This window comes from Opisthocomus hoazin, chromosome 3, assembly GCF_030867145.1.
Source record: "Opisthocomus hoazin isolate bOpiHoa1 chromosome 3, bOpiHoa1.hap1, whole genome shotgun sequence".
NCBI classification, from domain to species: Eukaryota; Metazoa; Chordata; class Aves; order Opisthocomiformes; family Opisthocomidae; genus Opisthocomus; species Opisthocomus hoazin.
This window is the reverse complement of record NC_134416.1, coordinates 69,138,118-69,165,213: the sequence shown is the minus strand read 5'-3', so window position 1 is coordinate 69,165,213 and position 27,096 is coordinate 69,138,118. Positions and strand designations below refer to the sequence as shown.

At 42.9% G+C, this 27,096-nt stretch overlaps 1 protein-coding gene across 1 annotated transcript in view; it reads left to right on the top strand.

The window, feature by feature from the left end:
- MBP (myelin basic protein) overlaps positions 1-27,096 on the top strand; it is a 119,349-nt gene extending 92,253 nt beyond the window's left edge. Inside the window, exons 4-9 of the mRNA XM_075416594.1 lie at positions 6,715-7,145; positions 20,685-20,792; positions 21,267-21,302; positions 21,869-21,901; positions 22,875-23,000; positions 25,313-27,096. Coding sequence (XP_075272709.1) covers positions 6,715-7,145; positions 20,685-20,792; positions 21,267-21,302; positions 21,869-21,901; positions 22,875-23,000; positions 25,313-25,369 — 791 coding nt within the window. The 3' untranslated portion in view covers positions 25,370-27,096. The remainder of the gene's footprint in view (positions 1-6,714; positions 7,146-20,684; positions 20,793-21,266; positions 21,303-21,868; positions 21,902-22,874; positions 23,001-25,312) is intronic.

The following is a 27,096-nucleotide window of genomic DNA, read 5'->3' as shown; positions in this document are numbered from 1 at the left end:
GCAGTCTAAATGTCAGCTCTAAAAACGTGTTGTGCCTTTACCAGCAGCAGTGCAGTCCTTTTCGGCAGGCTTAGCCAGTGATCTTTGTTGACCCAAGATGTAATGTAGAACTAAACTTGGTCTTTTATTCAGCTTAGTTTAACAGAAGGAAATACAACTCTGTAGTAACAGGTATTTGTGAATCTGTACTGGGCCAAGTGGGGTTTTCCACTTTTACTGTATTTTTAGTACTGAGGTTTATCGTAAGGAAAATTGTGTCGCAACAGACCCCTTATTCACTGCTTCATCAGAGCAGTGTAGAAGTGTACTCATCAGCAGAGTGGAAACACCCTCACAGCCTTTCGTTCTTGTCTGGTAAGAGCCTTATATGCTCTATAATGTCTCATGTATGCAGTGAGGGAGGAAATGCAAAGGAGGAGTGCATGTTATGCTTAGCAGATGTCTTCTCATTTTCGTGGAGGGTTGGTCCACAGCGTTATTAATCCCTAGGAAAAGCTGAGTTTCTTGTGCAGAAAAATATTCTTCCTTCAGTTACGCTGAAGCCATAGAGAAAATTTGCCTTTGGTGGAGTTTTTTCCCTGAAGGTGATAAGCGTTGGCATAGAGGGAGGGAGGAGAGTGAGCTGTAATGGAATCGATCTCTTTGTTAACTGCAGTGGGAGTGTTAAACTCGTATGAATCTGTATTATGAGACACACCGGCATTTCCCTCCGCATTCATTCTGCTAGCAAATGGGAAAAACGTTTGTGTAAAGGCTAAATGCACCAGCAGATCGGTTCTAGTTACGTTCAGAGCTATGACCAACTGTTTGTTTCATAATTATGCTGCATGCCATCTATTCCAAACAGAAATATTTGTTCAAAATTGATTTCCAACAGTTTGACAAGCATCAGACAAACCCAGTAATTAGATCTGTGAAGTGAAATGTCTGATGGCATATTGCCTTCTAACCATATTAGTGAAGTTAGGCTGAGCGCCGTTTTTTTGTCTGCAATGTCTTAGCATAATGAGGATAAATCAAGCTTTGCTGTTCAATTTTAACAATGCAGACGTAATTCTTTCCTCCTCCCCCCAGATACTTCTGTAGCGAAGCCTAATGGCTGTAGACACTCCATTGTACTGTGAGCTGCCCTGCAGTAGAAGTCCAAACCAGGAGCTGGATTGTACCTCTTACTGGTGCCCGAGGGAGAGTGGAACCCCCTCAACCATTTTGGTCGGATAACTCCTGTAGACACTCAGCAAATGACCAGGTCGAGGGAGATTCTCCTCCCCCTCTACTCTGCCCTAGTGAGGCTGTATCTGGAGTACTGTGTCCAGTTCTGGCTCCCCAGTTCGAGAAAGACGAGGAGCTACTGGAGAGGGTCTGGCGGAGGGCTACGAGGATGATGAGGGGACTGGAGCATCTCTCCTACGAGGAAAGGCGGAGGGAGCTGGGCTTGTTTAGCCTGAAGAAGAGAAGGCTGAGAGGGGACCTTATAAATGCTTATAAATATCTTAAGGGTGGGTGTCAGGAGGATGGGGCCAAACTCTTCAGTGGTGCCCAGCAACAGGACAAGGGGCAATGGGCACAAACTGAAGCATAGGAAGTTCCGTCTGAACATGAGGAAGAACTTCTTCCCTCTGAGGGTGACGGAGCACTGGAACAGGCTGCCCAGGGAGGTTGTGGAGTCTCCTTCTCTGGAGATATTCAAGACCTGCCTGGACAAGGTCCTGTGCAGCCTGCTGTAGGTGACCCTGCTTCGGCAGGAGGGTTGGACTAGATGATCCCCAGAGGTCCCTTCCAGCCGGTACCATCCTGTGATTCTGTGAGATCTGTAGCCTTGTTTGCTGAACCCTTCTCCATACCAGTTTACTGGTTTGCACCCGTTCTCTTGTCCCCTTTTCTCCTTTCAGCCTGATCAATGGGTGCTGACGCTGCATGCCGAGTCGTGCAGCGCTCCTTGGTGCCATCTCCAGCGGCAGAGCTCTGGCTGGAAGCCAGGACTGGCCTTGCTGTTTCTGACAAATGACCTGCACCGTTCTGCAGGATGAACAGGTTTTGCTGCCCTTGGCTTCAATACTTAATACAGCTGAGCACCAAACAGTTGGATCATTTTTCCAAAGAAATTCAGTGTTAAATTGTCCTGTTTTTTCTTTGATCCTGGCTGTTGTCGTAGTTCACAGTGTGTAATTACTGCTGCGTGTTCAGACTCCTCCTTTACACGTGCATCCAAAGCTCCATTGTCCCTTCTGCTCAAGAATGTAAAGAGTTTGAAGCGAGGTGTGTGATAGTGCAGGGAAAATGGAAGTGTGTGACTTCATGACAGCATCCAAGGACAGAGCTGAATTAGGGTTCCCAGCGGTGCCTTATGCTGTGCTTCCTGCAAAACAATTCCTTAAGGTCCTTTTTCTAGTGAACTTGACTGCATAAAAAGGAAGGCCAAAATGTTGGGAAATGGTTATCTTAATGCAGAGTTGGAACCCAGACATCCTCAACTGCACCTTATGTGTAGTGATGATGGATGTGCTTTTTCTGGCCTTTTCATTCCTTAAAATGGGCTGATTTTACCACAGATGTTACTAAAAGCCACGTGTTCCAGCATAGTGGTTTTCAGCCTCCTAAATAATGCAAGGCAAACTATTACTAATACTTGGCATCTATGCCTTACTACTACAGCTTACTGAAGGTCTTGAAATCTTAGGTGTTACAAAGCTGCGTAATTGTTAGGTTTAACCTTTTGTTGTTCAGGTGACTAAAACCAGGTAAGTCAGTACAAAGTTCCAGATGTTTTACTTAATATTTTATTTTCAGCATTTCAATAAATGTACTGAAATATAGTTGACTCAGAGTCAAGGACTGTACTGCGTTATATTTATCTACCCAATTGTCATCTTATAGAAAAAATAGGACCATAAAAGTAGAAAAGGAGAAACAAACGTTGTATTTCATATACTGAAGAGCACTGCTTTATAAATATACATGACATAAGCTAAAATGAAAAGTTGATTCAAAAGGTCTCTAAAGTTAAATGAGATAATTTTCATCTTCATACCCTGAGAAAAGAAGGCCAAAAAAAGGAACTTAGTGATCAGTCACAGCAATCTGTAGTTACAATAAAATATATTAAATACTTGGTGTTATAAATTTGATTAATGTACTTTCTGATGTTTGTAACGAGTAAGTAATAAATTTGTAAGGTTTCGTACAAATATTTAAGCTCCTGTCCTATTATGACAATCAATATTTGCAATATGCTTTGACTGTTGAACTAAGCCTCTCTTGAGAAGCCAAAGTAAGGGAACATGCTTCAGCTGTTATCAGCTTCATTTTCCTCATTTATTTCACAGCATTTGTAGAGGGAGCAGCAATAAGAATGTGAGAGGAATTACAAATATCTGCAAGAAAGCAAGACTGGAAAGAAGTGGGAGATGAAAAACTTGTAATATTTAAAAAAAAAAAAAACCAGCGCCAAAACTTAACACATGAAAACTCTTAGCTTAACAACCTCTTTCCAGGTTGTCCTCTGTATGGAAGAAGGCTACAGACTTCTGTATGCACAAGGAGGGGCTATCACAGAGCAGCTCTACCAAACGGTCCATGAGAAGGTTGGTTGTATCCAAGGACTCTCCATCAGAGACTGTACCTTGCATAAAACAGGTTTCCATGGTCTGGACAGTAGCTGTTGTTTGAACCATCAGGCTTAGAGGTCCCAGCTAATCAGAGGCTTACGCAGAAGTGTGGGATAAACAATTAAGGTCAAACTGAGTGTTACGGCACAGTGGTTTTGAAAATACTTCTATGTGGCCTAGCTCTTATTAAAGGCAATAAGGGGTTGCATTTAATATCGTTTCACTGAAAGCACCATTGGAATTTCTATTTTGTTTCCTTAACAGACTGTTCAGAATTTTTGGTCCATCTCTATTCCCTCGTTTTGGGAGTTGCTGTGTATGCAGGGAACAAATGGCTTTGTTTGCTCTGCGCAGCGTGCACGGGGAGAACGGTGCCAGCAGCAGGCTCTGGGGCCGAACGGAGCGAGGGGAAGTGGAGAGGTGGCGTTGCCTTCGGGAGGGCTCCTCGCCTGTGCCGGGAGTGCCAAATCCCTGAGCGACGTCTGGCTCCCTCCTGCTGCTTTGGGGCTAGAGTGAGGACGTGCTTCTTCTCGTGCTCTCACTTGTGCAGCTTTCGATGGCTTTATTCACTCAAGTATAAACAGACAACACATTAATAGCCTTCTGGTAATGCCTATGGCAAATGTATTCTGCTGTACTTACTCTTTTAATCCATTTTACAAGAGGTTTTTTTTAAAAACATGCCTGAAGACCTCTTCCTCTCTGGGCAGCTTTGCCTTGTAAAAGTGGTCTGGTACAGGAAGGGTGTTCTGTTTTAACAGGAGAGCCTTGTCTAGCAGGGAGAAACAAAAAAAGGAGTAGCAGAATCATATGCACAGCATTTATAATGGGTTTTAGTAAAAGTCTAAATAAATGGGTTTTAATATTAGTCTAAATATTTATTTTTAAATGAACAAATAAGCATATGTTTACATGCTCCACTAATGTCTTAAGGATATCTAGAATTCAAGTGATCTCTCTCCAAATGCACTTGAAGACTTTGATTAGTTAGCTCAAATATTAACAATATATTTTTAAATATTAGAGAAGACATAAGCATGCAGAAAATCTAGAGGAAAACTTAAATGTATGCTCTCGTTACTGAAATAAAGCATACAGAAAGATTTATACTTGTAGCTCACTGCGTGTGCACTGGGAGAAGCTACTTTTGTGGCACAAATACCCTTCTTTGTTTCTTACCAATACCCGTATTCAGCGACACAAAGAACAACTGTTGTAAAAAATATTAGTATGCAGATGCTCTGGTGTTTTGTTAATGCATTTAATTAAATACAATAGCTCTTTTGTTTGTTTTTCTGTCCTTGAATGGATTTGTATTATGGTATAGAATCTAGGCTTAGAGTTGCTATTTAAAATGTTTTGCAGTTTTAGAATGTGTCATATATCCATGTTACTTATTTCTCTTTCGTTCGATGAAGAAAATCATTTGGGGACTTTAAGACTTTCTTGTAAGTTTGAAAGTATCTTTTCAGGAAAACCCAAATCCCAAAGTTGCCAGCAAATATTCTGCTTTTTCCCAGTGATGAGGTCTTTAGTGACAGTTAGCGTTGGCTAAATAATTGTATGCCCAAGAAATACTTTCAGATGTTTTAACCAAAGAAAATTTAATTGAAGTACCCCAACATTTTCTAAGTAGTTTTCACAGAAGAAAAAAAAAAAATTGCACAGCAAAACTGCGCATTATGTTTTCATATCGATAACCGTAGCAGACTGATTATAACAAACTGTAAGTTAAGTACCGGTATATATTTGCAGAAGCCATCATTACCATCTTGTGCCATTATCTATAAAATTATTTCAGAGTTATTCTCAGCCCGAGAAAAGGCTTCTTTAGTGCCCTGTGGGTAGGCGAAATCGTATGAAATGACTGTGTCAAGTCTAAAATTGCTCTGGTGAATCAGCGAAGTACTTGAGCCCAGAGCACTTTGAAAATGCAACAGTATTTGCCAGATCCTGTTCTCTCTTGGCAACGAGGACCCAATCAAATGGGGAGTTAAGGAGGTAATTAGAAGACCCTAAAGGTAACATATGACCAACTGTAACTTACTTCTGAAATTCTGAGTGCCGTTAAGTCCCATAAAAACGTTTCTGACACGGAGTGAGTGTGTGGGAGGCGTCTGCTCTGAAGGGTGCTTCTCAAGCAGTGACTACTGATGTTTTTCTGGTGTTCCCTGCAGGCAAGACGTGCTCTTCAGTGGGTGCAGTTTCCTTTAGAACAGTAGGAATAATGGTATAGACTATAAAAACCTCTTTTTGTCGCTGACAGAAGGAGCTACTGCAGGTGAAGGGTTAAGTGTGCTGCAGCAGATTCTTTTCAGATATTCTACGCTTGCATCAGAACGCAGCTGTGGAGAAGGCAGCAGACATTTCACTCACACCACGGAGGTCTGTCTCTGCCCCTTTCTTAGCCAACAACTCGCCAGTTTCTGATAATTGTTTCTGTCACTTTTCGCAAGCACTAAATGCAAAGCGGACAGTTTTGCTCTGGGCAGTTTAGTGTTCTCTGCCGTTTTGAAGTGAGGACAGTTTACATAGTGAAAAAACCTCCCCTTGCTACACTTGCATGATCGGTGTTGAAGTTACAGTGAGGGATTCCAAATGGAGGCACAAAATTTTGTCAGGTACAAAAGCTCTGACGTCGTAGAGAGGGACCGTGGACTTGAGAGGGTGCAGCCCTGCAATGTCACTTTAATTATTTCATTTTTTTCCCCATTTTGGTGAAAACTGGCACATTTTAGAGTTGCAGTCTTCAGGGGAAAGCAGAATCGGAATTCTTCACTGATAGCCTCCTCATCAGTAAGCCTTCCACGTAAATAAAGTTAGTTTCTGTTGTGCTTCGACCACCCTATTGATCTATTTACAACTACGTTTAATTAAAAAACCCACCTAGAACTGCTGCAGATTTTGTGTGAGAACATGATCCCGGTTTCGGTTCCAGGATAGCTTGATGTTCTTACAGGCTGGTAGAGAACATAGTTTCATTACCACTGCACATATTACAGGTTTTGTATGAAATGAGCATCTCAAGGCGAGGGAAAGAAAGCAGCATTGTTCCCAGGCTGTTTTTCACAGGCCTGTATTCATATCTCATCCTTGTTGTTTGCAGGAGAGGCAGATGTGAACCAGAACAATGGGACCTCCACGAAGAGCCCAGCGGTGACAGACCCCAAAGGCACAGCGGACCCGAAGAATGCCTGGCCCGAAGCCAACCCAGCTGACACGGCCGGTCGCCCCCACTTGATCCGCCTCTTTTCCCGAGATGCCCCAGGGAGAGAAGACAACACCTTCAAAGATCGGCCCTCGGAGTCAGACGAGCTACAGACCATCCAAGAGGACAGTGCAGCAGCTTCGGAGAACTCGGATTTGATGGCTTCACAAAAACGCTCCTCTTTCCGGCACGGATCAAAAATGGCATCTGCGAGCACTACAGACCATGCTAGACATGGATCTCCAAGGCACAGAGACTCGGGTCTACTTGACTCGCTGGGCAGATTCTTTGGAGGCGAAAGACACGTTCCCCGGCGGGGCTCGGGCAAGGTGAGCTCTGAGGAATAGAGAACTGCACAGCTACAGCAGAATAATGTACAGTTAACAAGGAAGGGTGGGACTGAAGGAAGGTGTAACTGCTATAATGCAAGAGTTGACTTAGCCAGCAAGATGGTACGTGCAGGTGTGCAATTTAATGCTTGGCTTTAAACCGAAAACAACAACAACCAAAAAAGGCATAGATCTGGGAAAACAGAGGAGCTATTCTGGGTATTAATGAGGAGTATTAGAAATCCAAGTGGCTCTAGAAACATTACTGAGGGGGATTTTCATGAACGTTTAATGTGGTGCATTGTCTGCATTTGTGTGCTATGCCATTTAGAGAAAGTTCAGTCTGCTTTTGTGTCTTGTTCTTAAATTGTTGCAAAACGGATGAGTGCTAAATACAAGACAATCTCTAGATAGTTTGGCACTAACCAAAGGACAGACTTGGAATTAGATGTTAGAAGAAGAACTGTAGCCAGATTTTCAGCCTTCTTGCTCAAGAGCATGTTTTACGGTCAGTTGGCAGCATTGCTGAGGAGATGGCAGATATTATCCCGAATCCCAGATGTACAAAAGAGTCCCGCTGCTAAATGTATTCTGGCGAGAAGTGAAGATTTATATTCCAGGCATTTCCTATTAGAAATTATGTAACAAACCATTTCTTTGTTATGAATTGAAAAACACGGTATAGATGAAAGGATATTACTTGAATTCTTTCCTTCTCCAGGACTGACCCTCTGCCTCTGATAAGTTATGCAGATGGCAGGTCAGCTCGCTCTGGTTGGAGTGGCAAAGTTTAAGGTATTTTCACTGTACCCTTTGCCACGGGAATGATCAGTGGAGTCTTGTGTTTGTGTGTTCACACCCCACATAAGCATTTGAATGGAACTACTGCAGGGCTGTAAACCCCTTGTTTTAGCTGAATATATTGTTTGGTGTCATCGCTCCAGTTGCGCGTTGCAAAAAGCAACACTCATAGTTGCTGGCTGGGCCCAAATTTTCCTGACAACGTTTGGTGTCTCTTTAACGGCTCCAAGCTGCGATGCGTGCCGGGATGGGCTGCCACGAGCAGCTCTCCCAAACCGGCTGTCTCACAGCCTGGCGCTGGGACACGACACGTCCCACCCTGCGGCTTACGGCTCGGTGGTGATCGTACGGCAGCTACAGGCTGTCCGCGTACATCGCAGCTCTGCGCTTGGAAGCGTAACGTATCGCAGCCCTTCCCTGAAGAGCTGTTGTAATGTTTAGAGCACTGGATCAAAAATGCTCTAGAAACCTAAAACCAGAAGCTTCTCACACTTGGTAGCCAGTACTGAGCAAGCTGTGTAATATTTTGGTCTTTCGGTTTCTTACACTTACGAACTGGGGACTATAACGCTTATGGCAAAGATTTAGCAATTACGCAGTCGCTTCTGTTGGGCTGTAACGTTCATGCATGCAACATGGGGTTGCTGTGAGAGTGAAGGAAACTTTTCTTACTGTTTTTCTTACTGTTACTGCAAATATCAGAGACTGTTCCCAGCACTGCTGTTTTCTGCGGACCTGGTTGGCTAGCTCAACTCTTGCTGTTTTATTCATATACTGTGTTACTCGATAAAAAAATAGTGGATGAAATGCTCTTTGTACACCGAGGAAACAGTACCAAAAACTTAGATTCTGCATACAGAATATACAGAGGTATGTACGTTCTTGCTTAGCAATAAAACAAACCAACCAACTCACTTTTTAGTAGTGATGACTGAAAATTGGCTGCAAGTTGTGCAGATTCTGTATTTTATCCTTTGGTGTGAACACGATCACTATGATTCCCTGCAGATCTCTCTGTAATCACGGATGAGAGGACAGGATATCCTCTGTCTCATCTCTGTTGCTGTTCAGCAAACTGCTTTTTTGAAGAACCTAAATGTCTGCAAAACAGTACAGAATTATGGACAACTAACATTTTTTTTACCTAGCAGAAGTAATTTTTTTTTTTTTTTAAGAACAGCCATGTAGGATGTTAGTGTCCTGACTTGCAGATCTCAGCTGGAAGCAGAGTTCTATTATCTTGGCAAAAGTCGCATTAGGACTTCCAGTGCCAAAGCATCTCTAGCCCCGTTTCACATAGTGGTAATACTGATGCAGGAAATCGTGTCCTGGGAAGCTCTGTTGTAGGAGGCTTTCAGTGCGGAAAATACCGAGCAAGTGGCCCAGGCAGTTGTTTCAGCTATTATTTATTTGGCCTTTGAGTCAATGCCTTTTGGTTTCTTGCATCAAGGAAGGCTTGTGGTGTCATTGTGTGTGTCTACACATGTATGTGTGTCTACAGAGGTAATCTAGATGGCCAACAGTCTTTCTTGTGCTTAAAACCTGAATAGTTGTCACTTGCTGGATTTATTGTAGAGTGTCAGAGTACCCACAGATGAAGAAGCGTGTTCATGGATGAGCTGAAATATGAATAAAGTCCCTTGGCAGTTTTCCAGACTCAACTGAGTAAACAGATCTTTGGTAACTAAGATGCCATGAAAAGCACCTTATGGGATTAATTTCAAAGGCTTGGAATTGTAAAGTTCCTGGAGCTGCACGCTTTATTTGCTTGCACTTGTTTCTGATTAATTTTTGAAGCATTTCAAAGCAATTCTGCAGCTGCCTTCCCTGCCGTCTTCCTTTTTCCGCCTGCCCCTGGCCCAGTGGGAGCGCGTATCTCGACTACCCACACCAACCAGCACTGGAATGCAAAGACAACACTTGCTCTTTGTACAGATTTAGGGCTGACATTCGAGGAAAACACATTATAAATTCTTTGTGGAGGCATTTTCATCTTACAGCCGTCGCTGAAAAGTACTTTAGTGAATAATATTCACTATTGTGTACAGAAAGGTGGGGTAGGAACAAAGCGGGGACTGTTTCGTGGCCTCCTTTTCTCCCATGGAGCAGGTTCTCCCTTACCCAGGAATGCTGAAGTTAAATTAAGAGTGTGGGGGAGTCCCATGGGAGTAAATAAAAATAGAAATACTGGAATGTACAGAAATACTCCTTCTGCTCTAAGGGGCAGCAAATGCATTTGGCATTGTTGCCCCAACCGCTGCCCCATCGAGATTTTGGAGAACAAACTCAATCAAAAACAGCTTGAATTTTCTACTTTTAAGAAAATTTTTTAAGGTTGAATATTCATAACAAAACTATTGTTGTGCACAGCCTAAATTTAATTGCAGCAAAGAAGATTTTTAAAGGGTGACAAAAAGAAACTGTGGTGCAGACATTTTGAAAAGCATGCAAGACTGTAGCGTAACTATAAATTATTTCCTTGCTAATCTTTATAGAATAATTAAACATTTGTAAAGCTTATAAGAAAGTTTGTTAAAATGATCAAATCTTTCTTGTGCCTCCTAGATATTAGCCTGTATTCAACTTCAGTACGTACGAGTGATATCTCGTTTCTTTTATGCAGTTGTTCATGCTTTCATAATTCTTCTGTTGATGATTATTTTCTTTTCTGCTAAAGTTTGGGTTGTGAAACAAGAAATTTTCTGTCCTGGTTTAACATTACGCATTAACGTACTAAGCTTTAAACTACATTTGTGACACACGTGCAACAGACCAAAATATTGAGTGACAGTAAGTAACAGGCTGAGGCCAGACTTGGTGACAGATGAAATCAGTTTTTCTCTTGCATCTTGCTTCAGTTTTGTAGGCAATCTTGTAACCTGCTCCTGTTGCCTGTATGAGGCCTGGCTCCTGTGCTTCCCTCCCAGTATTTCTGTGTTTGGGTGCAAGGAAGACGGAGGGCGGACGCGGGGCTCCCCCTTCCCAGGGACAGGTCGAGGGTGCCAGGAGTGCGGGGCTGAAGTGCTGCTCGCGCCGAGGGGAGCGGGCGTTCGGGCTGGGCGTCCCCAGGGTGGCAGCTGCGAGTCCCCTCCATGGTGGCTGTACGCCAGGTCTCGCAGGCAGAGAGCTGAGGGCCCGCGGTTTTACATGGGGACCCATACGATTCTCAGGATGTCCCGGCAGCTTTTTTCTTCCCGCACTTGAACTCTATTCCCATTTCTTGTGCAGGCTTTTAAGGTAGACTACAGCACCGTGAAGACTTTGAGCAGCAGTTAAATCAGTGCTAGGCTGACTCTAGTGTGTGATGTGATTTAAGTAAATACTTACTGTGATTTTTATTTCCACATCTTTAGTTTTCAGGGAGCGGTGTTGCTAGTGGTACGCGGTTTTGTAAATCCTGCTGTGCAAGCAATACGCTTGTAAAAAAAATTTTTATATGGTTTGTGGTGGTTGTAACAATTTTGTTTTAATCTTTTGCCTTATATGTGCTTGATGTATTCATTAAAATGTTTACGTGACAAAACTGGTGTACTAATGATTCCATTTTTTTTAAAACTTTAATCCATTAACAGAAGTTGCAGCAAACTACTTCGTAGTATGGGATGGGGTTTCAGATCATTAGCAGAGGCTGTACGTCCTCCTGAAGGGCTCAGTTATAACAGTGCATTTGACAGCAATGAATGAAGCTTGCCTTCTGTAAGAGAATGACCAGGTTTTAAATAACTGGAGCTGTTCTTGCTTTATGATAACGGGAACTGAATCTGGCCTCTCTTTTTTGTAGCAGGTAGTAACGAATGACCTAAAAATGAATTTGTGTGTCAGAGCTGCTAGTCTGAGTAAAGCTCCCTGTGCTTGTGCAGTAGGCCTCGGCGTGCTTTAGAGGGGTTTGTTTTAAAAAACACTAACTTGTACAAAACAAGCAAGTACCGCACAGCACGGGGCAAGTGAAAGGCTTAGGAGCCAGCATTACATAGGATTGGGTCTGGTATGTTCATTTAACACACATATAACCATATACATGTTATACATGCTTAATAATTGACACATTATTTAATGCACTGCAACTAATTATCTCTTGCATTTTCAAAGAAACTGCTGCTTGAAGCAATTATCACAAACTGTAAGAGGAATTTGGAAGTCAGAGTAGGTTAAATGCCGTGTGAGGGCTGCCTCGAAGAGCAAGCACTGCCTTCGGGTAAGGTCCTGGTGATGCTCTGTGCCCAGACTCGCCGCGGGTGCGGGGCAAGGTTTATCCCGAAATGGGCCAAAGCAGTTGGGGCGCAGACGTTTGTATGGGAAGCTGGAGAGAAAATCATGACTGAGTGGACAGGAAAAGCCGATGTGCGTCACTGCTTTTGCTGTCCTTTATGTGGCTTTTTGCCTCTTAAATTCAGAAACGTATTTAGTAACGTGTTCAGGCTAAAATACTAATTAATCAACTGAAGCCTTCTAAAGGTCACTGTTTCTCATCAGTCTGCATCAAAAAGATTTCCCCTTTTCCTTAAACTTCTACCAGTATCTTCCAGTTCAGTCTTTGCTAGACCATTTCTAGATTCTTCCATCCACCAGTATGATACAACAACCGTAATGTATTAAAGAGGGAGCAAACAGGGTGCTCGGAAGAAGAGCCCCGAGGATTCTCTGGAGCGTGTGGTGGCATTACCGCCTTGCTGCGAGGCTTCGCCCGGCCCTCGGCCCAGCAGCAGCGCAGAGCCACGGCGCAGCAGCTGTGGAGGCTCTGGGTGGGCGCCGGCCTTGGCTGTCCTGCAGCCATCCCTCTGGTTTGCCCCGGTGGGACTGAGGTCTGGAGCTGATTGTACTGGGTGTTTGCTTGAACAAGCTGGGGGGGGGAGGCAGGAACCCCAGAACTCGCATACAGATGGTCAAATGTACGTATTCAAAATCTGGCATCAGGACTTTCTTTACCCAACATGAAATTTTTCTCCTTGTATTTACTTCTCTGCAAATGAGCCAAATTTATAAATAAGAAACTGTTTGAAATATATTGGGTTTTTTTTTCTATCCCATATATTAATTCCTTACAAATGAAGAACTGCATTACCCTTAGCACTTCCCATCCTTGAATGCCACAATTAATGACTTTGTTCTTCAGCTTTTTTGAGCCTGCACAACGGTAACCACTGCCCAATAGAAAACTGAGGCAAAAGTTACTACATTGGGTTTTTCCTGACCTTGATTTGTACCTTAATCATCACACATCATTAGCAACAATTGCTGGCTTTCATTTTGTGTACTGATGCAAAATACCTCACATGGTTCCTGAAATGGTTTCCAGTTAGACAGACATGGTCAGTTACTCATGTCACTCTAGAGCTACTCGATCTTTTTTCTCAGCCAACACAAAATCCCCCACTGCCCTTTTCAGGTACTTTTACTGAGTTTCTTAGAAAGCAATGTAAAAGTGTTCATGAAACGTACTGAATTACTGCTGCAGACCCAAGGTGGTCCTTCGCTCTGCTCCGCCTGCCGTTCATGATCCACCTGCTTCTTCATTTCTGATGTGTCACATGACGAACCTGCCTTGGAAACTGCACGAGGTGCAGGTCTGGGGAGGGGAGGTGGGGTGCCAGTCCCCACCTCCCACCCCCTATTGATGCTGACTATGTCATTGGAATTTTACCTCTGATTGACAGTATTTGTTTCAATAAATTACACTATTAACCATGTCATGTCTAATTATTTCCTATTATTACACTCTCCTTACTATTACACTCTCCCCGTAAGTTATGCTGATGTAGGCAATAATACTTTTAACAACGTGTACAAGCAGTTCAGCTTGTCATTTTCTTGGGCCGGTCCCTTCAGAAGATGAGAAGTGACAAAACAGTCTGTGGGTGTGCGGATGGGTGTGTGCCCCCAGAGAGCTGAAGTGTGTATTTCAAGAAATTAAGGTTGTAGTAACATTTTTCTCCTCTTTATTTCTGGTCAGCAGCTGTAAAGCTGTACACCTTGTATTTAGAGTTTTGTTTTTTCCAAATAATTATAATCTTGTTTATTTTATGAGCTTCTTGACTACATGAAAATACCAGGCCTTTTAAAAATTTTCACAAATTTCTGCTTTCTTACCAATAACCATAATGTTAGATTCTTTCGCTGCAGCAGCACCAACAGATGCATCTCCACCACCTACGTGGTCTTCTCAATATAAATTTATCCCTGTGAGTACTAATCTGTGGTGCCTGCCCTATCTCGGCCATGTACAGCTAAGTCCTCGGGCTGCAAAGTTTGTTGGCAGCAGAAGCTACCCTGGGAACTACCCAGTAGCCAAAGTCGCTTTTCTGCTGGAGTGATCAGTCTAAAAAAAACCCAAAGCCAAAGCTTCGCACTGGGTTTCTGTGGTGGGTAACTTCAGCTTGGTCTGTGTCATCGTCTGGCTGGTACCAACTTGATAAAACAGCACAGGGAACACTACTGACCATGCGCCAGAGACTACGGCCAAGCAGAGAGAGAACCTCTGCCATGAATGATATTTGAATTAAATGATCACTGCTAGGCAGAAAAATGCTTCAGAAAAGTAAAGGTAAATTGGTAAAAGGTTTGTCCCTGAAACCATTTATCAGGTGTCACAACAACGGAATAAATTGGACATGGAGAAAAAGCCAGAAGGGATGATGGCACTGGCCTCTCACTCAGGACCCGTCATAAACCAGAAGTACTTTCGTGAACAACTGTCCCGATTCTTCTTTTTTCCCCAGCAATCCTTTCCTCTTACCTCCAAATCTGTGCACCCCAATCATCAAGGCACTCAGGAGTAAGGGCTATGGAGAAATGTGGTTCTGGATCATCAATGATCACTTACCTCTCTTGGTGGTCAGTGTTCTCCATGGTTTCTTCCTTCATGCCAGCTTTCTTCTCCTCCTCCTCCCGAGGTTTCTTACTTTTCAGCCAGCTCTAGTCTTTCCTCTCGTGTTTGCAATTCCCATCTTTCTGCTAAGAAGTCTTCCTCCTTCTGTTCATCACCTATATCTAGACAAAGATTGTATTGATGATCCCAGCACAACACTGGAAGGCAGAATTTCTTGCAGAGTCTCCTGGACTCCCCATCTCTCATCCCACCAATTCTCCTCTGTAACTTTGCGCAAGTAATTTAATTTCTGTCTTAATTTCCACATCACTAAAAACGAGCAATACCATTACAAGGATGCCTGGTTCATCCTCTCTAGAGTGATGAGAAAAGCCTGCTGAATTAGCTAATGAATTACATCATTATCGGACCAGCATGTGTGGAAGATGTCAGCATTCCCATCACTTTTTGCGCCAGATCAGTGAGTTGTGAACAGCCTGGAACAAACCATCACGAAGACCACACCGGCACTCGGGCTGGGCGTGACTGAAACTGGAGGCACCACCACAACCAGCACAACGCAGCCCTGGTTCAGCAGGGCACGCTCATGGTAGGTACGTTACTCCGAGATGCAGCAGGGAGAAGCACCCCCTCACCTGACACATGTGTGCCGTGGAGCCGACCACTGCCTGGCCAGGCGCTGGGTAGCAGCGCTGGGAGGCTCTGACGTGGCGTCAGCTACGCTCAGGAGCACGAAGCCCCGCGCACAATGTGCATCCAAATCCCGAGACGAAGCCATTTCCGTGTGCAAGCGCCTGTCAGATTTTCCACGATTGCTCTAATCAAACTGTATGTAATAAATGTCTTATTGTTTAAAAAAAAATAGTGTATACATTCACTGAAAGGATGCATCTCAATTCCTGTTTGGAATACCGTTCTGGAATGGTACCAGCTACAGGAATTCAAACCTGGGTGGGAATTTCCTTATACTTACAGATCCGAGTTTAGATTCAGCGTCCATTTCAAGGACCGCACAAAATTAGCGGAGTGTCTTTACAGATTGCCTGTTGCTCTTCTGCCTCGCTCTTCACACAAACCAGCACGAATTATTCATCACTTCGCTGCTGGAGTAGAATCAGCCTTTAAGCACAGAGTTGCAAATCTCCTAGCAGGGTTAAGCGTTACACCCTGTAGACTGTGGAACAGCATGGCTTTATAAGGCAATCCAAATGCCCTTCTCATACCTGGATGAATTTGAAGTTTGTAGATTTTGTATGATATATTTTAACAGTATTCATGCACAGCAACTCATTAGGTATCTTTTGTGAAGATATAACCCTTTGGAAACCATGAAACCCACAGAATCCATGAAAACAGCCATTGCTTTTCATTCTTACCAATATAAAAAAATACCAACTTGATTTGATTGCTTCAGGTTTCATATGTATTTGGATTTTGCCACTACAGAAACGCCGTGTGATATTCTTCAGCTTTTCATTTCACATACTAAAGTAGGCAACAAAACTATGCAATAATGATACTGAAAGGAATTGGGCAAGCTATAAATTCAGTACTCCAAAAATACCTTAATACTGTATTGTCACTAATGCACATCATTTGCTGATTGGGAATTACAGCTTCAAGTTTATATTTACATGTGTATGTGATCCTTAGTTACAAGCAATCCTCTTGTGGAGGATGAGAGCTCTCAGCAAGAGCTTATAATGTGCATTTAGAAGTCCCTCTTAATACGTACGAGCTGTAAGAGCTGACATATCACATTTGTACCAAGCAAAACTCAGGTATGTATTTTGTGGGATCTCATGATCTTGTCACTAAAAAATGTCTGCTACTGCTTAACCACGTTTTACACTTCTGCACCAAATCTGAAAACAAAATCAAGTAGGACACGTAGAATACGTAACTGCAATTGTTTTTATACGAAAATGAATTTAATCCCCCAAATCCTACGAGGTTACAAGTCAAATGCGTGTATGATCACAAACCTGAGTTATCAAACGTGATGTCCAAATGCACAGAACCCAGCAGTGCCCGCTCTGCTTGCCAAAAGCCACCAGCCCCCCTGCTCCGTCTCCTGCAGAGTTACAGCACAGACGGTAACAGCCCTCAGCCCTTACAGAGCACCCCAGAAAACACCACGGGACTTGGGCAAGCCTGCTCCCTCACAGCACTGGAAAGCAGGCACGCGGGCGCCTTCGCCTCGACAGGAAAGGAAATCATCTTGCACAAGACCCACGACGGAGCATTCACTGAGTTACGTATGGATTCTTGCGCCGGTGTCAGAGAAATGGCTGGGTTTTTTTTTTTCCAGCAGCTCTTTCAGAATATTCATACAGGCTGTGCCAGTAAATTTAATGTCTGACGTGCAAGTATATGGCTAACACAGCGAACGCAATGCCAAAGTATAGCTACAGTTAAGACTTCAAACACCGGCATGTTTTCTTTGCACGACATTGAAACTCACTCTCTTTTCTTCTTAGTGGCCAGAAAACAGCAGGTAGGTGGCACAGGGAAACGACGTGACTTTCCTGGGCATCACCAGAGCGAGCGGCAAAGGATTCCAATACTGAATCCCTCCCCATGACAGAATAACTGCGGGTATTTCCCACCCATGTTAAAGAGTGCTCTTGTTTACATTATTAATCCTGAAAGCTACTGATTTCACAGTGAATTTGCAAACTGGCTCTGTGTCATCAGATCCCCCAGACGCTGCTTAAACTTCCAGTACTGGCAAACATTTTCTAATAATTGAGATTATTCAGATTAAGGGATCTTTCCGGCTTTTTTGAACGTGCAGCAGAGCTGACCTCGTAGGGATCCTTTATTAAGGTCAAACAAAAAGTTAACCAGGAACACTGAAAATCCAAGTGTTCTCCTCCATCCTATCTCTTAGAAAGAAAGACCGCTCAGGACTACAAACTATTCAGTTACCCTAGAAATTGTAATTTTTAATTTGTTTTGTTCTTTTAAGGGCGCAGAGGCACCTCTGTTTTCAAACTGACAAACAGTACCCAAGGGCTGTGAATTCAAGATTCTGCTTTGCGAGCACATTTCATCAGGCACAGAGGGGGAAGCCAAGCTTGCCTTTGCCTGGCAGCGCTCCCGAGACTGAAATTCCTGACAACGCTGCGAGAGGCGTGGGGAGAGCTCGCTACAGCTCCGGGGCCACAGAGACCCGTAGTGCAGAGAAGCAAGTAAATGCCGCCTGGTCCTCAAACATCGTTGCTCTGCTGTACTCCTGTTAGGTCTTAATAGGAATATTATTTCAGGCGCAGGGCTTAAAGCATATTTAAATGTAAATGGTGGTCTTCTAAATGTATTAGTGACACGTGCAGTGACCGGATGAGCTCGTTCAAAACAGCCCAATTACACAACCCCGCCTCGGCAGCCCATCCCGGCAGATAAACCAGGTTTGTTTTCCTCTTTCGTTCAGCAAAGCATTGCCTGAATCCTTTCAAATTTAACACCTACAGATATCAGCTATCATTCTTCTGAGGGAAATGATTTTCAAAAGCCATGAATGTGAGCAACCTCAAAAAAAATCCCAACGCTGGGTTTCACCCCCTGCCCCTAGGAGTCCAAACACTGAGAGCACAAACTACAGGTGAAAGAGCAGTTCCAGCCACAAACTGAAGGGAAAGATGTATTCACCTGCCACAGATCAAAAACAATATTGAAGATTCTGACCACAGATGAAGTTTGCCGATGATAATATGAAAGGAAAGCACCTCAGCACCAGGAAACACACGGTGTTAAACTCATACAGAGCCATCATTAAAAGTGGCTCCAGACTCAGTGCAATCAAAGGCTACGCCGACATTCAGCACCATGGCCAGAAGAAACTTTGTATTTACTGCATGATAACCTTTTTGATAAGCCAAATTATTAGCAATTAATAATTGATTCAGGAAACTCAGCCTCACCTAAATGGTGAGCACCTACCATCGCAGCGTTCCTCTGTGCCTGGTGGCAACCCCCAGCCCACGGCCGAGCTGCGCGCTGCGTGCAATCCAATCCGACTCTGAAGTTCTCTGCCTCCCGTACCGCAATCGTTTTGCGGTTCGATGGCAGCCACTTTCTGCTGCTAGCGACGGACGTCCCGATCTGCGACACCACAGGATTCAGCACGTTCTTCTGCCCAAAGGCAAGGCAGTCAGCTGGATTCAGAGGCAAAGCAACGCTCCATTCGAACACAGACTAAAAAGGCAAACAGCGCATGGCTGAAGTAACTTGCTCTAAACACGTGTTGACACCTTACTGGCTCCTTCTTCCTAATCATGACAGCAGAGGATATTCTGGCAACACTGGAACCAGTGACAAAGCAGAAACTGCTGCGGAAGTATAAGCAGGACTGGTGGCCTGACACTCTAGAAAGCTCACAGATCCATTAAAATTCAGAAATTTCTCCTTTTTCAACAGTAAATCTCTACATCTCATCAGCATGAAAAAAAACGACTCTGATAAATGCCAGCTGGACTTCACTGCGTTGCCTCATTTTTTTTCCTAAGGAAATCAATCTTAAAAATGATCCATCTGAATTTCATTTCTCCCCAGAATTATGTAACTGAACAGGCCACTCATGAAGATGGATGCTTCTGGCTCTCACTGAGGATGATCCGACATAATGTAAATCCATTTCATTCGCAGAAGATCACAAGATCTGACTCCACTCACTGACAAACAAGACTTCCACGTAGTGGCCTGGAGCAGTAACACCAGATGGTTTCACGGGACCTCTTATACCAGAGCCTCAGAACAGGCAGACCTCTGCACAGCCGTTCTCAGCAGCAATGGCTTGAGGCAGTCGGGATCTTTCTGAAAGCTACTGATGGCACAAGACATCTGAAGTGCAAAAAGACTCCTAAACCCCTTCAAAGTCTGTGCTACAGATATTAACTTCTTAATCAGAAGTCACCAAAGCACTCATGAGTTAGGAGTACTGCTCCCCAAAAGAAGACTAAGTTTTTTCCCTGGCAAGTTGCTCAGTGCTTTTCTATAGGTGATGAAAGCAAAATATCATTTAAATAACTATTCCTGCTGTTCTACAGTCAAATGTTCATTCAGTTTGTACGCTAGGAAAGTGCTTCTGGGAGCTACTGTCTCACTAGGGGTTTCCATTTCATCTTCAGAGGCCAAGGAAAATTTTTAGTATGCACACGATGCTTACAATATCATTGTGTGACAGGGAATTCATTACCCTAAGAGAACCATTATGGCACTGTTGTTCTTTTAATTCTCTAATTCTGATACTAGTTTCACTGCAATGGCTGCATCCTGCTGTAAGTACCAGTCAAGGTAGTCACTCTTCACAACGCATTACTTTTGTTATTTATTTTACCTTTGTTTACTGGACTTTTTCTGTATTCAGCACCACTGAAAATAGAAAGTATTAGTCTCATTTTCTTTCCTTATTCTCAAAAAAAAGTTGCTCTCACAGTTCCATCAGTGTTACATAGTCTCAGAGAACTGAGCAAGTTATATAAGATCCACTCCTGCTCTCAACATGGAGAATGACCCAACATAATTTTAAGTTTCTCTCCAGTTCAGGTTTCATTTCTAAAATTACATTCTCCAATCCTACTTAGGAAAAGAGGAAAACTGTAAGGTTTCTGTTATCAGAATTTTCCAATAACAGGTTTAATTCCACACTGGCTATAATGTTAAAAACATGTACACCCATATGTATAAATACATATATGCATGTATAACATACGTCCATACACATACTCTGTGTTGGCCATTGTATTAAAAATTTGTTCCTTCACAGCGCTGCCAACTTCAGGTTGCAACCTCTCTAGATTTCCGAGTCAGTTTTGTCTTCATTCCTGGTGGAAGTGAGTCTTCCCTCCGCCGGGCTGCCGACGGCCCTTCCCTCCCGGCTGACTTGGCGATCTGCCTGTTCTGCTTTCCAGGACATACATGCAGCCAGGGCCAGCCACCACGTAGGGTCCATCCCCCAGAGATCTCAGCATGGCCGGCCTGGGGACGACAACCCCGTAGTCCACTTCTTCAAGAACATTGTAAGTCTCCTCTCTTCTTGCTCTGCACTAACACGAAATGTTTTCCTCAGGATCCATCAGTAACCCAACGCTCCCCCACCATTAGCCATTATTTTGAGCCTCGTGAATTGTATCGTGCCTGTGAGTTTATGCCATTCAAATGCAAAAATAATTTTTACCTGGAAACACAAACAATACTGAAATGCTACACAAAAAGGGGGTGAACCCTCCATTAGCACAGCCAAATTTCAGCCACCACCATGGCAGTTCTGCAGCTTCACCATTTTCAGCGCTGGCTGCATTAAGGAATGTTTTCTGGTTAAAAATGGACAAAACGCGGTGTGTTCCAGGCAAAGCCTAAGACAAAAGAGGAGCCTCTTGGTGCAATTACTTAGCACTCAGTGCTACTAACTCACAGGTGACATGCAAAAGGCTTGATGATTCCCTACGGTTATCGTTGCCTTGGTTTTACACCTTTTTTGTGTTGGTTTTTAGGTCTCGCCCCGTACACCTCCCCCAATGCAAGCGAAGGTAAGTGTTTTCAGGGGCTCAAGCAATGTCCAAGATCTTCTGTCGGCTAAGTTATACCCGCTCCACCGCGAGCCCAATTCGTTTTCTTTAATGGTACTAAATAAAAAGCTAGAGTTAGCACTGGCAATATTTAAAGCAAGGGACTAAGCCAGAAAAGCCATGGTTCTCTTCCTCATGCACTTCCTGACCTGCTGCAGGACAAATTAAAGCCACTCGCAGGGCTTTTTATATTCAATTCATGTTCTGACTGCTTTATGCCATAAACTAATAGTAGGTAATGCTTTCAAACCAGCCACACTCCCCAGGAACTATCCTTACGTCTCCTAAGCTCAGCTGGCTTCTGAAGTACCCAATACTGACAAACCATGGCTAGCGAAGTCAGTCCTTGTGATTATCATGAAGGATTTTGCCTTTCTTTGTTTCACGGAATGACTGCACGGACTGTGGTTTTGAATTCCTGCCTCACTCTTTGTACTGCGTTTCTACCTTCTGCTGTGTGTGGTACACCCAGATGCTGTGTGCGGTAGTGACCACCATGTCATTGTTTCTATTTCTTGCATGTGCAGGGAAGAGGATTATCCCTCACCAGATTTAGCTGGGTAGGTGACGAATGTGCTTTCATTAACAGCTATTTGATTTACCAGGCCAAAGCGTATCTTGCTCCGTTGCCTCAAGCTGTTGCAGCAACGTGATCATTTTATTTTGTCTCAGTTTTGCTATTTTGCCTTTTCCTGTTCCACTTTCCTCCCTCCTCCCACAGCACTTTCAGGCGGTAATTTTGTTGCTTGCTCTTATCCAGCAACCTGACAGCCTCACGGCGATAATTTCTTTCGCTTTAGCACGAAGGGAGCAAACCCCACTGCATGGCAAAGCTCTTTTCCCTAAAAGACTCCCGGAAGACTCATCTGCTGCATTCTTCTTTCCCTGGGAAGGACAACAACAGGAGGGAGGGCTGGGACGAGATGGGCGCTTACTCCACAGCTCCAACTGCTCTTACACAGCAGCCTGCAAAACTAACGCTGCCGCTAATTCACGTGTTTTGTCCCACCCTGCCTCGCAAGCAGCCATCTGCCTAAAGAGCTGTTAGACAAGTTCTTCCCACAGTTCTCTCACAACCAGTTAAATTCCACTTCTCTACCACAGGTTTGAATCTGTGTGAGATGGACGTGTAAATTACTTGTGTTTTAAGGCAAAATATTAAAGCCTTCAAGCCATGAAGCATTTCTTTCACTGTCAGAAGAACACAAATTAGTTGACACTTTTGACATCTTAGAACTCGAGAAATTGAAACATTTTAAGTTTTGTCACACAGGTTAACCTCCTGAGTACCCACTTTTTGACTAGTAATTCGTCTTTTACAGATTGGTGCTTCCCTCAGATTTCAGTATACTCAATTTCCTAGCATTTTCCTTCATCCCCGTTTGTTACGTAAAATACTGTTTCATTCCAACACCTCTGAATGTCTCATTCGAGTATTACATTTCAGTGATCACAAACAAAGATCACAACGTGCGTATGATAATCTGAATGCGGCAATTTGCAATATATATGAAAAAAAATCTTTCTTTGCAGGGTGGTGAAGGACACAAGCCAGGATACGGAGGAAGTGGAAAATTCTATGAGCATAAATCTGCTCACAAGGGACATAAGGGATCCTATCACGAGGGCCAGGGCACTCTTTCCAAAATCTTTAAACTGGTAAAGTACAATTGAACTTACTCTAAGTACCAAAAATAGAGTCCAGGAAAAAGACAAGCCAAACCTCTCCAGAACCTGCCATGTTTGAAACAACCACATTTCCTTAAAGCCTCTGAAGGAACTAGATTTGCGTGGATAAACCAGCAGGTTATCTCGTGGCCCAATAACTACTTACATGATAGGAAACAAAAGGTAAAAATGCAGTCAGGTACCACCAGGACAGGAGGTAAGTCCATAAAGTCCCGCACCAGGATCTGTGCCGCTGCTGAACTCACACCTGACCTGGAACAGAGAAGCCGAGCGAGGTGACACAGCTTGCTGCTGCTGCTCAGTTATTCAGATTAGTGCAAGCGAACTGATCAGCAGCAGCAGCGTAGCACAGGGCAGTGCTGGGCACACCTTTGGTCGAGATGCAGTAACAGCTCTAAGAGTCCCTCCTCGAACCCCCCCCAGGTGGGAGACCTCCTACAATGCGTCAGCACAGCGAGTGGCGACACCACGCAGTCGGGCAAACTAGAAAACTGTGTCACGTGAAAAACAAACATCTGGTCAGATTATCTTTTATCTGGTTCGGTTCCCCATTTTGAGTCACAGCGCAGCCCCACCGGCACAGCTAATAAATGAAAACAGAACAGGAGAAAGATGTCAGTCGTGGAGATTTTTCAGATCCTGTCAGGAGACAGACAGGTGACGAGCGCGCCATACCCACTGGCGGCTCCTTTAACTAAGGCTGTATCTTTCCTCAGAGGCAGCCAAGCATTTACTCATGACACTACTCGCACATGAAGAATTACAATCAGCAGCAATCCTGACTTCAGGACAGCAGGTCTGAGGTCCCATTAGCAGAGCTGATCATCTCAAACTCTTCTTACTCTTACTATCCGAGAGGAGATGTAACAGCACCTCCACCTGTGGCAAAAAATACATTTTTATCTCTTCCATGTTTTGGGGTACACACCTTTCATCGTAGAGTTGTTTTTCAAACATAGGCATCACCAAGTGGCAGCCTGCAGACTCCAGGAAGGTAGTATGGATTCTTACGTTGCAATTTAAGAGAAGGAATGAGCTCTTCAGAGGCGCAGGCAAAAGTCAAACATTTGCCTCTTAAGTCCAATTTTCACACTGTGCGCTGGCGTATTTTTAGTGGAGTTCAGCTAGATGAACAAGGCCATGGCTATATACTGACATTATTTGTAAATCTGCTAATAAACTCTCCCAAAATTTAACATCCTCTTTTTTACATAAGCATCACAACTGTTTTAGCTTGGATTTATATATATCCAATGATACACATATAGTAGTTCTACATCCTAGACAGCCTGTTCCAAGCCACTGTAACTTCTGGAACTCACGTCACAGTTTTACTCGAACTCATTTGATTTAGACCCATTGTTTATAGCAGGAGGCATTAATAACTAATTCTTTATATAGTTTTACAGTCTTTTACAATAAAAGTTATCCGCTTTTTAAGATAACTTTGAAAGAACAAAAGCCAGTTACCTAACAGATTACACTAGATTTTCCTTGAAATAGTTCAGTAAAACTAAGGAGGGAGCACTGAAAACACTGAAAGCAAAATCCCGAAGTACACACATACTGAATTTTTTTTGAAGTAAACAGTTTGGTCATCTTTCTCAATTGGCTTTTCTCAATTGCACATTTATGAATTGTCACAAGTTTGGATTTTTTTTTTCCTAGTCTTGATGTTTTCTTGTTATTTGTAAAAAGTGGGCCAGGTTTCAGCCCCTTCTCTTTTCTTAGTTTTTTCCTGTATTTCATCTGAGCTTTCCATACAAAATTGATGCTGACACAATCACATTAACAATTTACCCTAATAAATATTACAGAATACAATTATCACCTTTCAGTTCTTTCAGATGTGAGACTATTACAACTTGTATGCACGGTTTGGAGTTTTTGGTTTCGATTATCAGTTTTGTTTTTTAAAAGTATACGCACAGTTCAGGGGTAGCCATAAAAACGAAGATTTCCAAGATGTCCAGGTAAATAAGTTGCTTTCGTTAGGAAGGCTTGAAGAAGAGCATGCACCTACAAATAACTGAGAGACTGTCTAGCCCTATATGAGAGACTTAATGAGAGTAAATTAATCCTATGTGAAAATACACGAAAAGCAATCATCTCTTTGAAATGAAAATTCCAATAATATTCAGCAATATACTAGAGGCCACTGCAAGCCATTTTCATTAGATAATACTTAAAATTTTGTCATACTATAGCTTGACGTTTTTCAATTTATAGCCCCAAATCTACAGTACCTTTTAATTAACTTAACTCCGGTCTTCCCTCCACAGGGAGGCTCTGGGTCCCGACCTGGATCGCGGTCTGGTTCACCAGTTGCGAGGCGCTGAAGCTCTAAGATGCCATCCACGGATCACGTACTCCGCTTCATAACGTAACTGCCTTAAAATGAGTAACACCTGCAACAATTACCTAGATAGATGCAATCCATTACTTAATGCCAATTAGGTTCTGCATGCAGTAGATGATACAAACTTCTATTGGCAATCCCTGACCAACAGTTGAATGAAAGGAACACAGGCAGTAGCTTTACCAGATGTTTTCCTCATTTTATGTGAAGTAGCAAGATCTCTGACTTTACTCATTCTTCTTCAGGATGCCCTAACTGTACGCTGGACTTCATTATTTCTCCCAAGCACCTAATTTGAGCTCAAGTCCCTCGGTTTTGTTTTAGCGAACATCAGAATTACAAATAAAGAGCTAATATTTTGGATACTGAGCACTGCTGTTAATGAATTTCTGAGACACTGCTGCTAAAAAAAAAAACAAACCACCATGTGCAGAAGTTGTAAGGACTGTTTATCCAAATACTTTGATTTTTTTTTGTTGTTGTTTTAATCTTCCTTCTCTCACTCACAGAATAATTTATTTTCATAACAGGATTAGGCAGTCATGGAAAGGTTTACCAAACATTGGGAGTTCAAGGTATGTGAAATGTGGGAGGGGGCAGATGTTGTAGAATCACTACGATGCAGAGCAATAGCAATAAGGAAATTCTTTCCATACCACGCTCATTGCATCCAAACCATCAGAACTAAGAGCAGATGAGGGAGAGAAAGAGGATTTAAAATCTGAGTTAGACTAATGTTAAGAAACAAGGGATATTCCCAGAGAAGAAACATCTAAGATTGCACGAGTGACCACTGGACATCACTGGTGCTTCACAGAAACTCTGCTGCAACGGCATTAACTTTGCAGTAAAATAAATAAATAAAAAAGATAATATAAACAAGTAAGTCTAATTTCTGAAAGAGAGCCCTTCAGTACTGGTATCTCAGATGGTCCTGCACATTCCGTGTTAGAATTTCAAGTCTTTCTCCTGGTATCGCAGCAGTGTTACATTTGGTCGGCTCATCCTTTGCCCGAGTAACATCTGGACGCCTACTGAGGGCAGTGCACCAAAGCAAACTCATAGTAAACTACTGTGAGCATTTAACTGTTGTACTGTAGTTGCCTTATAGAAATAAATCATAGCCGAGTTAGACTTAGATATTAATTGTTCACAAATTACTAAAACGAATATGTGGCAATGGCATTTCCAACCACACTTAGGGAAATAAAAGGCTCTTCTGAATTGCACTGTTTTATTACTTCAACTTACCATTTCTTCAATCTAAGTATCTGATTAATTATTTTATTTTTTTAGTTGTAGCCTATGCATTGTAGACTACAGTTAATGCTTCCCAGGTTGAACCTGCATTCCTAATACGTGCCCGGTAAAAGTTACCTATAAATATGTACGTTAATTGTATTTCACACCTAAATCTATTATTGTAGGTTTAAATCAGTGTCCATTAATATGAAGCAATGAAAGATGAGAGGATAGAAAATACATAGAGACTAAAGAAAACAAAACCACCAAAATTATTAAGCATACACACAAGTATTACATCTTCTATTACCTACATTGGTTGCTATGTGTATTTTTTCTATTGTAGCTTCATTCAGATGTATACTCTGCAACGTAATAGTTGATTTAATTTGAATACGTGTTGTTCTCATAGGAACACAGCTTTTAAAAATATTATTGAAATAAAGTAATCAACTTGAAAAGAAA